General features: G+C 41.0%; 1 protein-coding gene across 5 annotated transcripts in view; it reads right to left on the bottom strand.

The window, feature by feature from the left end:
* The window catches only part of gria3a (glutamate receptor, ionotropic, AMPA 3a), a 126,234-nt gene that overhangs the window by 49,069 nt on the left and 62,165 nt on the right, over window positions 1-15,000 (bottom strand). For all 5 annotated transcript variants that reach the window (XM_037533160.1, XM_037533162.1, XM_037533164.1 and 2 more), the window contains 2 exons: window positions 9,557-9,763; window positions 524-897 (listed from right to left, as the gene is read on the bottom strand). In XM_037533160.1, the coding sequence (XP_037389057.1) occupies window positions 524-897; window positions 9,557-9,763 (581 nt within the window). The remainder of the gene's footprint in view (window positions 1-523; window positions 898-9,556; window positions 9,764-15,000) is intronic.

Below are 15,000 nucleotides of genomic sequence, written 5' to 3'. Positions count from 1 at the left end.
GGTGAATATGAGTTATTTTAGTGAAGCTCTCTGTAAAAATTGCCGCCACACAAACATCTTAAAAGAGACGGTTCTTCAGGGGTTCTTTAATAAGCGATGGAGATCAGCAGAACCACATACAGCACTCTCCATCAGTCTGAAGAACCGTTCCACCATGCAAAGCATCTGAATGGCTCTTTAAGTGTTCATGGAACTGTATAGAACCACTTTCTTTACTAAAGAACCGTCAAAGAACCAGCTTTGGAGCCATCGTGGAGAAGAAAGAACAGAAAAAAAGAACACAGCGAGATCAGAGAAAGTGAAGCAGAAGCTGAATGAATGAATAAATAAATAATGAACGGTTAATGGATGAAAGCCGGTGACGTGTGTAAATAACGTATATGCACCATGGCGTCATGACTGACGGAACGAGGCGACTGTAAAATGCAGAGAGGAAGCAGCTGAGAGACGGAGAGATGAAGGTGAAGATGAAGGAGGTGAAAGAGGAGACGCGTCGTTGGTGGTTTCTGAATGAAGAACCAACCTTGGCGAGATATCGCATCCTTGCTGCATGAAGGCTCCGAGTGAGAACCACAGGCTGTTGAAGATGCCAAAGTCGTTGGGCGGGTCCGGGGGGCTCTGAGGGTCCTTTGCTTCATCGCTGTCATCCAGGTGCCACTCGTACGGGCTGAAGCGGCTGACCAGGAAGAGGACCACACTCACGCCGATGTAGGCGAACACGATGCACATCCAGATCTCGTAGGCCAGCGGGTCCAGGAAGGAGAAGACGCCCGGCTTGGACTTCTGGGGCTTTTTGATCATGATGGAGATGCCGAGGCTCATGAAGGGCTTTGAGAAGTCAATCACTTCTTCTCGCACCAGCGTGATGGTCAGCGGCGCCACCGCGATGTCCGCCCTCTACAAACATACACAGCGTGGACACCAGAAGGTCAGCACCCATCATCAATTCACACAGTCAAACTTCAGGCAAATCCACACAAAATTAGAGCGACAGAACGTGGTCAGTAACTGGGCTGGTGGCGACTGAACAGTAAAGACTGACCCGCAGACAGATCGAAACGGTCAGGTGCTGACCACCTCTTACTACAGCAGGCTTAGCTCAGGGGTCACATCCCGAATGTTAAGAAACTGTTTTGTCCTTTCAACAAGAATCAAACTCTGAACTATTAACTCTGAACTATAAACTCTGAACTATAAACCCTGAACTGTAAACTCTGAACTATTAACTCTGAACTATAAACTCTGAACTATAAACCCTGAACTGTAAACTCTGAACTATTAACTCTGAACTATAAACCCTGACCTATAAACTCTGAACTATAAACCCTGAACTGTAAACTCTGAACTATAAACTCTGAACTATAAACCCTGACCTATAAACCCTGACCTATAATCTCTGACCTATAAACTCTGAACTATAAACTCTGAACTATAAACCCTGACCTATAAACCCTGACCTATAATCTCTGACCTATAAACTCTGAACTATAATCTCTGAACTATAAACCCTGACCTATAAACTCTGAACTATAAACCCTGACCTATAAACCCTGACCTATAAACTCTGAACTATAAACTCTGAACTATATACCCTGAACTGTAAACTCTGAACTATAAACTCTGAACTATAAACCCTGAACTGTAAACTCTGAACTGTAAACCCTGAACTATAAACTCTGAACTATAAACCCTGACCTATAAACTCTGACCTATAAACTATGAACTATAATCTCTGAACTATAAACTCTGAACTATAAACTCTGAACTATAAACCCTGAACTGTAAACTCTGAACTGTAAACCCTGAACTATAAACTCACATATATACCCTGACCTATAAACTCTGAACTATATACCCTGAACTGTAAACTCTGAACTGTAAACCCTGAACTGTAAACTCTGACCTATAAACCCTGACCTATAAACTCTGACCTATAATCTCTGAACTATAATCTCTGACCTATAAACTCTGAACTATAAACCCTGAACTATAATCTCTGACCGATAAACTCTGACCTATAAACCCTGAACTATAAACCCTGAATTATAAACTCTGAACTATAAACTCTGAACTATAAACTCTGAACTATAATATCTGAACTAGAAACCCTGAACTATAATCTCTGAACTATAAACCCTGAACTATAAACCCTGACCTATAAACTCTGACCTATAAAGCCTGACCTATAAACTCTGAACTATAATCTCTGAACTAGAAACTCTGAACTATAATCTCTGAACTAGAAACTCTGAACTAGAAACCCTGAACTAGAAACCCTGAACTAGAAACTCTAAACTAGAAACCCTGAACTATAAAATCTAAACTATAAAATCTAAACTATAAAGCCTGACCTATAAACTCTGAACTATAATCTCTGAACTAGAAACTCTGAACTATAATCTCTGAACTAGAAACTCTGAACTAGAAACGCTGAACTAGAAACGCTGAACTAGAAACGCTGAACTAGAAACCCTGAACTATAATTTATGAACTATAATCTCTGAAGTATAATCTCTGAACTATAAACGCTGAACTATAAACGCTGAACTATAGAACCTGAACTATAAACTCTGAAGTATAAACCCTGAACTATAAACCCTGCACTATTAACTCTGAACTATTAACTCTGAACTATTAACTCTGAACTATAAACCCTGAACTATAAACCCTGAACTATTAACTCTGAACTATTAACTCTGAACTATTAACTCTGAACTATTAACTCTGAACTATTAACTCTGAACTATAATCTCTGAACTAGAAACCATGAACTATTAACTCTGAACTATAAACCCTGAACTATAAACCCTGAACTATTAACTCTGAACTATTAACTCTGAACTATTAACTCTGAACTATTAACTCTGAACTATAAACCCTGAACTATAAACTCTGAACTATAATCTCTGAACTAGAAACCATGAACTATTAACTCTGAACTATTAACTCTGAACTATTAACTCTGAACTATAATCTCTGAACTAGAAACCCTGAACTAGAAACCCTGAACTATAATCTCTGAACTATAAACCCTGCACTATGAACCCTGAACTATAATCTCTGAAGTATAAACCCTGAACTAGAAACCCTGAACTATTAAGTCTGAACTATAAACCCTGTACTATAAACTCTGAAGTATAAACCCTGAACTATAAACCCTGCACTATAAACCCTGAACTATAAACCCTGAACTATAAACCCTGCACTATAAACCCTGCACTATAAACCCTGCACTATAAACCCTGAACTATTTACTCTGAACTATTAACTCTGAACTATAAACCCTGAACTATAAACTCTGAACTAGAAACCCTGATCTATTAACTCTGAACTATAAACCCTGAACTATTAACTCTGAACTATTAACTCTGAACTATTAACTCTGAACTATAAACCCGGAACTATAAACTCTGAACTATAAACCCTGATCTATTAACTCTGAACTATAAACCCTGAACTATAAACCCTGAACTATTAACTCTGAACTATAAACCCTGAACTATAAACCCTGAACTATAAACCCTAAACTATAAACCCTGAACTATTAACTCTGAACTATTAACTCTGAACTATTAACTCCGAACTATAAATCCTGAACTATAATCTCCGAACTATAAACCCTGAACTATAAACCCTGCACTATAAACTCGGAACTATAAACTCGGAACTATAAACTCGGAACTATAAACCCTGAACTATAAACCCTGAACTATAAACCCTGAACTATAAACCCTGAACTATTAACTCTGAACTATTAACTCTGAACTATTAACTCTGAACTAGAAACCCTGAACTAGAAACCCTGAACTAGAAACCCTGAACTATAATCTCTGAACTAGAAACCCTGAACTATTAACTCTGAACTATTAACTCTGAACTATAAACCCTGTACTATAAACTCTGAAGTATAAACCCTGAACTATAAACCCTGCACTATAAACCCTGAACTATAAACCCTGCACTATAAACCCTGAACTATAAACCCTGCACTATAAACCCTGAACTATAAACCCTGAACTATAAACCCTGCACTATAAACCCTGAACTATAAACCCTGAACTATTTACTCTGAACTATTAACTCTGAACTATAAACCCTGAACTATAAACTCTGAACTAGAAACCCTGATCTATTAACTCTGAACTATAAACCCTGAACTATAAACCTGAACTATAAACCCTGAACTATAAACCCTGAACTAGAAACCCTGAACTATAAACCCTGAACTATAATCTCTGAACTATAATCTCTGAACTATAAACCCTGAACTATAAACCCTGAACTATAAACTCTGAACTATAAACCCTGATCTATTAACTCTGAACTATAAACCATGAACTATTAACTCTGAACTATTAACTCTGAACTATAAACCCTGAACTATAAACCCTGAACTATAAACCCTGAACTATAAACCCTGAACTATTAACCCTGAACTATTAACTCCGAACTATTAACTCTGAACTATTAACTCCGAACTATAAACCCTGCACTATTAACTCCGAACTATAAATCCTGAACTATAATCTCCGAACTATAAACTCTGAACTATAAACCCTGATCTATTAACTCTGAACTATAAACCCTGAACTATTAACTCTGAACTATAAACTCTGAACTATAAACCCTGAACTGTAAACTCTGAACTATTAACTCTGAACTATAAACCCTGACCTATAAACTCTGAACTATAAACCCTGAACTGTAAACTCTGAACTATAAACTCTGAACTATAAACCCTGACCTATAAACCCTGACCTATAATCTCTGACCTATAAACTCTGAACTATAAACTCTGAACTATAAACCCTGACCTATAAACCCTGACCTATAATCTCTGACCTATAAACTCTGAACTATAATCTCTGAACTATAAACCCTGACCTATAAACTCTGAACTATAAACCCTGACCTATAAACCCTGACCTATAAACTCTGAACTATAAACTCTGAACTATATACCCTGAACTGTAAACTCTGAACTATAAACTCTGAACTATAAACCCTGAACTGTAAACTCTGAACTGTAAACCCTGAACTATAAACTCTGAACTATAAACCCTGACCTATAAACTCTGACCTATAAACTATGAACTATAATCTCTGAACTATAAACTCTGAACTATAAACTCTGAACTATAAACCCTGAACTGTAAACTCTGAACTGTAAACCCTGAACTATAAACTCACATATATACCCTGACCTATAAACTCTGAACTATATACCCTGAACTGTAAACTCTGAACTGTAAACCCTGAACTGTAAACTCTGACCTATAAACCCTGACCTATAAACTCTGACCTATAATCTCTGAACTATAATCTCTGACCTATAAACTCTGAACTATAAACCCTGAACTATAATCTCTGACCGATAAACTCTGACCTATAAACCCTGAACTATAAACCCTGAATTATAAACTCTGAACTATAAACTCTGAACTATAAACTCTGAACTATAATATCTGAACTAGAAACCCTGAACTATAATCTCTGAACTATAAACCCTGAACTATAAACCCTGACCTATAAACTCTGACCTATAAAGCCTGACCTATAAACTCTGAACTATAATCTCTGAACTAGAAACTCTGAACTATAATCTCTGAACTAGAAACTCTGAACTAGAAACCCTGAACTAGAAACCCTGAACTAGAAACTCTAAACTAGAAACCCTGAACTATAAAATCTAAACTATAAAATCTAAACTATAAAGCCTGACCTATAAACTCTGAACTATAATCTCTGAACTAGAAACTCTGAACTATAATCTCTGAACTAGAAACTCTGAACTAGAAACGCTGAACTAGAAACGCTGAACTAGAAACGCTGAACTAGAAACCCTGAACTATAATTTATGAACTATAATCTCTGAAGTATAATCTCTGAACTATAATCTCTGAACTATAAACGCTGAACTATAAACGCTGAACTATAGAACCTGAACTATAAACTCTGAAGTATAAACCCTGAACTATAAACCCTGCACTATTAACTCTGAACTATTAACTCTGAACTATTAACTCTGAACTATAAACCCTGAACTATAAACCCTGAACTATTAACTCTGAACTATTAACTCTGAACTATTAACTCTGAACTATTAACTCTGAACTATTAACTCTGAACTATAATCTCTGAACTAGAAACCATGAACTATTAACTCTGAACTATAAACCCTGAACTATAAACCCTGAACTATTAACTCTGAACTATTAACTCTGAACTATTAACTCTGAACTATTAACTCTGAACTATAAACCCTGAACTATAAACTCTGAACTATAATCTCTGAACTAGAAACCATGAACTATTAACTCTGAACTATTAACTCTGAACTATTAACTCTGAACTATAATCTCTGAACTAGAAACCCTGAACTAGAAACCCTGAACTATAATCTCTGAACTATAAACCCTGCACTATGAACCCTGAACTATAATCTCTGAAGTATAAACCCTGAACTAGAAACCCTGAACTATTAACTCTGAACTATAAACCCTGTACTATAAACTCTGAAGTATAAACCCTGAACTATAAACCCTGCACTATAAACCCTGAACTATAAACCCTGAACTATAAACCCTGCACTATAAACCCTGCACTATAAACCCTGCACTATAAACCCTGAACTATTTACTCTGAACTATTAACTCTGAACTATAAACCCTGAACTATAAACTCTGAACTAGAAACCCTGATCTATTAACTCTGAACTATAAACCCTGAACTATTAACTCTGAACTATTAACTCTGAACTATTAACTCTGAACTATAAACCCTGAACTATAAACTCTGAACTATAAACCCTGATCTATTAACTCTGAACTATAAACCCTGAACTATAAACCCTGAACTATTAACTCTGAACTATAAACCCTGAACTATAAACCCTGAACTATAAACCCTAAACTATAAACCCTGAACTATTAACTCTGAACTATTAACTCTGAACTATTAACTCCGAACTATAAATCCTGAACTATAATCTCCGAACTATAAACCCTGAACTATAAACCCTGCACTATAAACTCGGAACTATAAACTCGGAACTATAAACTCGGAACTATAAACCCTGAACTATAAACCCTGAACTATAAACCCTGAACTATAAACCCTGAACTATTAACTCTGAACTATTAACTCTGAACTATTAACTCTGAACTAGAAACCCTGAACTAGAAACCCTGAACTAGAAACCCTGAACTATAATCTCTGAACTAGAAACCCTGAACTATTAACTCTGAACTATTAACTCTGAACTATAAACCCTGTACTATAAACTCTGAAGTATAAACCCTGAACTATAAACCCTGCACTATAAACCCTGAACTATAAACCCTGCACTATAAACCCTGAACTATAAACCCTGCACTATAAACCCTGAACTATAAACCCTGAACTATAAACCCTGCACTATAAACCCTGAACTATAAACCCTGAACTATTTACTCTGAACTATTAACTCTGAACTATAAACCCTGAACTATAAACTCTGAACTAGAAACCCTGATCTATTAACTCTGAACTATAAACCCTGAACTATAAACCTGAACTATAAACCCTGAACTATAAACCCTGAACTAGAAACCCTGAACTATAAACCCTGAACTATAATCTCTGAACTATAATCTCTGAACTATAAACCCTGAACTATAAACCCTGAACTATAAACTCTGAACTATAAACCCTGATCTATTAACTCTGAACTATAAACCATGAACTATTAACTCTGAACTATTAACTCTGAACTATAAACCCTGAACTATAAACCCTGAACTATAAACCCTGAACTATAAACCCTGAACTATTAACCCTGAACTATTAACTCCGAACTATTAACTCTGAACTATTAACTCCGAACTATAAACCCTGCACTATTAACTCCGAACTATAAATCCTGAACTATAATCTCCGAACTATAAACTCTGAACTATAAACCCTGATCTATTAACTCTGAACTATAAACCCTGAACTATTAACTCTGAACTATTAACTCTGAACTATAAACCCTGAACTATAAACCCTGAACTATAAACCCTGAACTATAAACCCTGAACTATTAACCCTGAACTATTAACTCTGAACTATTAACTCTGAACTATTAACTCTGAACTATAAACCCTGCACTATTAACTCCGAACTATAAATCCTGAACTATAATCTCCGAACTATAAACCCTGAACTATAAACCCTGAACTATAAACCCTGAACTATAAACCCTGAACTATTAACTCTGAACTATAAACTCTGAACTATAATCTCTGAACTAGAAACCCTGAACTAGAAACCCTGAACTAGAAACCCTGAACTATAATCTCTGAACTATAAACCCTGCACTATGAACCCTGAACTATAATCTCTGAAGTATAAACCCTGAACTAGAAACCCTGAACTAGAAACCCTGAACTATAATCTCTGAACTATAAACCCTGAAGTATAAACCCTGAACTAGAAACTCTGAACTATTAACTCTGAACTATTAACTCTGAACTATTAACTCTATTTTTCATGCTCACATTTAAGTAACAACACTTTGAAGGAAACCATAGACAATAATAACCTGATTGTAAATAAAAGTTTAATAATTCCATCAATTTTTAAAAATGTAAACAGCTTCTATTTATTGTTTATCAAAAGCACAACTACAAAAAACATAACCACTTTAGTCCAATCAGAAAAGTTTCAGATTTTGGGTGCAACTGGTAATCTGAGATTGAAAGTCAAGTGATTTTATTCACTTTGCGCTCAGTGGCGCCATCTTAAGTCAAAAAAATGCTGTTTTTCCAAATTTAGAAATTTTAGAGAATTTCCCTTTTTTTAATTTTCAGGGCTGTGAATTCTGACCAAGACCAAAGACCTGGGTGGAGTTAGCAACACTCAGGGACACAGGAAGACGTCCAGCCATGAACCGAGAGCCAAAACGGGAAAATCTGAGGACCTGAAATCTAAACGGGAACAAACTTCCAAATTCAGATGTCATAAACCACAAAGACGATTTCACCAAGTTTCACCAAAAAGGTGCAGCAACAATTTCTCAGATGTGCAGCTACAGTTTTGTGTCCCATCCATAAAAGATTCCAGTCACACATTTTAATGTTTTTTTTTTATTTAAGCGGTAAATTTAAGCTGATTTCTAACGACTTTTCCTCAACAATTAAAACTCTGCCATGTTGGATCGTCCAGTTTGATTTATAGAAAGAAAAGGTTTATTTATACTGCACTGCATTGAGCTGGATAAAAGACACATCCATCACAGACATCCTGCTGTGTTTACACTTCTAATTATCTTCAGAGTTTTGTTTGCAGATATTTGGAATATTTTGTTATAATCTGAGTCTGGTGGACAGTTTTGTTTGTAGCGTAACGCTCAGTAATTAGACGAGTAGGCATTCGGTTCGGTTTTTAAAGTGTAGCACATTTAGATGAAAACGAGGTCCAGCGCTGTTTGGGGATGTATCACCGTCTCAGCTGCTCTGGCTCGCTAGTGTTACTAACTTCACACACCCTCTAACCGCCTGTCTGATCCCTAATGGGGTCATGACCTCTCACTTACCCCGTACACCAGTTCTCCCACCATGCCGTTCCAGGTTCTGGTCTCGGGGTCACGCGCCCCATATTTGCCGTCGGCCACGATGGACAGTTTGTATTTGATCCCTACGTGTTTGGCGATCTCTGAGGCCAAGTCAACGCAGTAGCCCTCATAGCGGTCATTACCCTCCATCTGCATATAATTCCGCTTATACATCACATACGGAGCCTCCTGTTAACCAGATCAGACAGGGGTCAGCAGGGGGTCATCGCACACGCTCAGAGAAGACACAGACACAAAACTGGGCAGCATGCAGCCATGCTAGAGAAGCAGGCCTGTGCACAGACCCCCGGGGGGCTCAAAGAACAGCAACCTGGACACCAATCATACTTTCATCCAGAGCGGTGATGTAATCATGCTGTAAAGCGTACACTGTAGTTTGAGTAGGTGGGGTGGTGGTGGGGGGATGGGGGGGGGGGGGGGTATGATGCATTTATGATTGTAGGATCATAAACATCACAGAAAAGTCTGGACTTTCCTGAATGAAATGCAGTGGCTGCTTAAAGCTGGTGAGATGTTGCCAGGTGGGTTCTTAGGTGTCCGTGTGGTTGCTAGGGAGTTGCTATGGTAGCCTACATGGGTAAAAGGGGTATTACTATTGGACACCCCCCCCGAGGTCTTTCTGTGCATGTGGCATCTGAGAGGATCAAACAAACACAACATGAAACTCATTACAGACAAAAACGCTACGATTCAGCGTAACAAGACAAACAAACAAACAAGGTCATGAATATTAATGAGCTGAGATTTGGGGCAGCCAGCCTTTGTTAGAGAACACAAAGCAGTGACACGGGTTCACTCAGAGCAGGAAGGGTCACTGGGGTCACTGCAGTTCTGGACTGTGGACAGTGATGGTGGGGAGGGCAGTGGTCAATAAGTTGGGAGGGCTTTGATCAGTAAGTGGGGGGGCTTTGGTCAGTAAGTGGGGAGGGCTTTGGTCAGTAAGTGGGGGAGGCATTGGTCAGTAAGTGGGGGAGGCATTGGTCAGTAAGTGGGGAGGCCTTTGGTCAGTAAGTAAGAAAGGCTTTGGTCAGTAAGTGGGGACAGCTGTGGTCAGTAAGTGGGGAGGGCTTTGGTCAGTAAGTAGGGACAGCTGTGGTCAGTAAGTGGGGAGGGCTTTGGTCAGTAAGTGGGGACAGCGGTGGTCAGTAAGTCGGGACAGCTGTGGTCAGTAAGTGAGGAGGGCATTGGACAGTGATGGTGGGGAGGGCTGTGGTCAATAAGTTGGGAGGGCTTTGGTCAGTAAGTGGGGGAGGCATTGGTGAGTAAGTTGGGAGGGCTTTGATCAGTAAGTGGGGACAGGTGTGGTCAGTAAGTGGGAAGGGCTTTGGTCAGTAAGTGGGGAGGGCTTTGGTCAGTAAGTAGGAAAGGCTTTGGTCAGTAAGTTTGGAGGGCTTTGATCAGTAAGGTGGGAGGGCTTTGGTCAGTAAGTGGGGAGGCCTTTGGTCAGTAAGTGGAGACAGCTGTGGTCAGTAAGTGGGGACAGCTGTGGTCAGGAAGTGGGGACAGCTGTGGTCAGTAAGTTGAGAGGGCTTTGGTCAGTAAGTGGAGACAGCTGTGGTCAGTAAATGGGGAAGGCTTTGGTCAGTAAGTTGGGAGGGCTTTGGTTAGTAAGTTTGGAAAGCTTTGGTCAGTAAGTTGGGAGGGCATTGGACAGTGATGGTGGGGAGGGCTGTGCTCAATAAGTTGTGAGGCCTTTGGTCAGTAAGTGGAGACAGCTGTGGTCAGTAAGTGGGGAAGGCTTTGGTTAGTAAGTTTGGAAAGCTTTGGTCAGTAAGTGTGGAAAGCTTTGGTCAGTAAGTTGGGAGGCCTTTGGTTAGTAAGTTAGGAAAGCTTTGGTCAGTAAGTTGGGAGGCCTTTGGTCAGTAAATTGGGAGGCCTTTGGTCAGTAAGTGGGAAGGCCTTTGATCAGTAAGTGGGGACAGCTGTGGTCAGTAAGTGGGAAGGGCTTTGGTTAGTAAGTGGGAAGGGCTTTGGTCAGTAAGTAGGAAAGGCTTTGGTCAGTAACTTGGGAGGCCTTTGGTCAGTAAGTGGGGACAGCTGTGGTCAGTAAGTGGGGACAGCTGTGGTCAGTAAGTTAGGAGGGCTTTGGACAGGGATAGTGGGGAGGGCTGTGGTCAGTAAGTGGGGGAGGCATTGGTGAGTAAGTTGGGAGGGCTTTGGTCAGTTAGTGTGGAGGGCTTTGGTCAGTAAGTGGGTAGGGCTTTGGTCAGTAAGTGGGGGAGGCATTGGTCAGTAAGTGGGGACAGCTGTGGTCAGTAAGTGAGGAGGGCATTGGACATTGATGGTGGGGAGGGCTCAATAAGTTGGGAGGGCTTTGGTCAGTAAGTGGGGGAGGCATTGGTAAGTAAGTTGGGAGGGCTTTGGTCAGTATGTGGGGAAGGCTTTGGTCAGTGAGTTGGGAGGCCTTTGGTTAGTAAGTTTGGAAAGCTTTGGTCAGTAAGTTGGGAGGCCTTTGGTCAGTAATTGGGGACAGCTTTGGTCAGTAAGTTTGGTCAGAAGCTCTCCCACACACACATACACACTTGTTTTCATACCTTGTGGGGACATGAGGTCATACATGTCTCTGGTAACGCCCGTCATTTACTTTTGAGTAGAAAGTCAAATAAATGAGAAAAGCTCATTTCCTGATGAAGGTTCAGAGCAACTGCACGTCTTAAGCAGTTATGATGTTGCTATGGTATCACAGGTGGTTGCTATTGTGTTGCTAGAGGATTGATGTGGTATCACTTTTTGTGTGTAGATAAGTGACTGCTGTGGTGTCCCAGGTGACTGCTGTGGTGTTCTAGGTGGTTGCAATTAGATCCCAGGCTACAGTATTGCTAGGGGGTTTCTCAGTGCTATGGTTTCTCGAGTGGTATTTTAATTTTGCTCAGTAATGTCCTACAGACTATATGCATCCACAAGTCATTAGAACTGATCTTAATCTTGACCTGAGGACCTGATTTTATTAAACATGGAGCTCATTAGCAACTTTACACAGACTTTGGTCCTCACAAGTGTAGAAATCCAAGTGTTCTCACACACACACACACACACACACACACACAGGTGCGTGTAGTGAGGAGTTGTGTTTTTTTCCTCTGATTTGTGCTGAAGGCTTTAAAACCTCTACAGAACAGAACACAAACCACCGAATTACTAATCTGATCTAATCCAAACGAAACAGGTCTAATCTAATCAAGTCTAATCTAACCAAGTCTAGTCTAATCAAGTCTAGTCTAATCAAGTCTAGTCTAATCTAATTTAAATCTAATCTAACCTAATCTAGTCAAGTCTAGTGTAGTCCACCACACAAACAAAAATGTAATTAAATAAAAATTAATTCACATTAACAGTATTTTAATAGAAAGTTGATCAGGAAATGTTTTAATTGAAAACAAACTTTAGATTTCATTTCATATTTTATATAAATTCATTTGAAGTATAATGTGTTTATAATTTTTCCTCATATTTATCCTCGTTATACTTACAAACATATTAAATCATCGTTTTGAACAATGTTGCAGCCGTCAAATCAGGCCTCACTAAAGGATGTTAGCTTAGCATGCTAGCTCTGCGGGTTTGTCTACTAATTACTGTCATGATGTTCTGATTTTGCCTATGATGATCAGATCGTAGGCAGAGTCAGAAACGGCACCATGTCCTTTAAATGTAAGATAAGGCGAACCTTATGGTACATTTAAATATGGTTGTGTACCTACGCGAACAACTAGGCTAGCGAACATCAGACCCACGACCTACACCAGCCTAGCGAACATCAGACCCACGACCTACACCAGCCTAGCGAACATCAGACCCACGACCTACACCAGCCTAGCGAACATCAGACCCACGACCTACACCAGCCTAGCGAACATCAGACCCACGACCTACACCAGCCTAGCGAACATCAGACCCACGACCTACGCCAGCCTAGCAAACATCAGACCCACGACCTACACCAGCCTAGCGAACATCAGACCCACGACCTACACCAGCCTAGCGAACATCAGACTCACGACCTACACCAGCCTAGCGAACATCAGACCCACGACCTACACCAGCCTAGCGAACATCAGACCCACGACCTACACCAGCCTAGCGAACATCAGACCCACGACCTACACCAGCCTAGCGAACATCAGACCCACGACCTACACCAGCCTAGCGAACATCAGACCCACGACCTACATCAGCCTAGCGAACATCAGACCCACGACCTACACCAGCCTAGCGAACATCAGACCCACGACCTACACCAGCCTAGCAAACATCAGACCCACGACCTACACCAGCCTAGCGAACATCAGACCCACGACCTACACCAGCCTAGCGAACATCAGACCCACGACCTACACCAGCCTAGCGAACATCAGACCCACGACCTACACCAGCCTAGCGAACATCAGACTCACGACCTACACCAGCCTAGCGAACATCAGACCCACGACCTACACCAGCCTAGCGAACATCAGACCCACGACCTACATCAGCCTAGCGAACATCAGACCCACGACCTACACCAGCCTAGCGAACATCATACCCACGACCTACACGAGCCTAGCGAACATCAGACCCACGACCTACACCAGCCTAGCGAACATCAGACCCACGACCTACACCAGCCTAGCGAACATCAGACCCACGACCTACACCAGCCTAGCGAACATCAGACCCACGACCTACACCAGCCTAGCGAACATCAGACCCACGACCTACACCAGCCTAGCGAACATCAGACTCACGACCTACACCAGCCGAGCGAACATCAGACCCACGACCTACACGAGCCTAGCGAACATCAGACCCACGACCTACACCAGCCTAGCGAACATCAGACCCACGACCTACACCAGCCTAGCGAACATCAGACCCACGACCTACACCAGCCTAGCGAACATCAGACCCACGACCTACATCAGCCTAGCAAACATCAGACCCACGACCTACACCAGCCTAGCGAATATCAGACTCACGACCTACACCAGCCTAGCGAATATCAGACTCACGACCTACACCAGCCTAGCGAACATCAGACCCACGACCTACACGAGCCTAGTAAACATCAGACCCACGACCTACACCAGCCTAGCGAACATCAGACCCACGACCTACACGAGCCTAGCGAACATCAGACCCACGACCTACATGAGATCCACTCAGGTTCCTCCACAGTTATGACCAGGACCTACATTCCCGTCCACTCAGCGAGCACTTCATTAGGAACACCATGTGAATGCTGGGTCAGGTCTCAGAACAGCCTCAGTTCTTCGACTCATGGACTCCACAGGATGTTGGAAACATTTTGTTGAGATGATCATCATACAGGACCTGTGGATTTTCAGCTGGACTTTCGTGCTGTGAATCTCCCGTTTTTTCCACATCCCAAGTAGATTCAGATCCAGTCACTGTGAAGAACCCTGAGC

The sequence above is a fragment of the Pygocentrus nattereri genome, chromosome 23, assembly GCF_015220715.1.
Source record: "Pygocentrus nattereri isolate fPygNat1 chromosome 23, fPygNat1.pri, whole genome shotgun sequence".
Lineage (NCBI taxonomy): Eukaryota > Metazoa > Chordata > Actinopteri > Characiformes > Serrasalmidae > Pygocentrus > Pygocentrus nattereri.
Note: the sequence above shows the minus strand (reverse complement) of the source record. Positions and strands in the feature narration are given on the sequence as shown.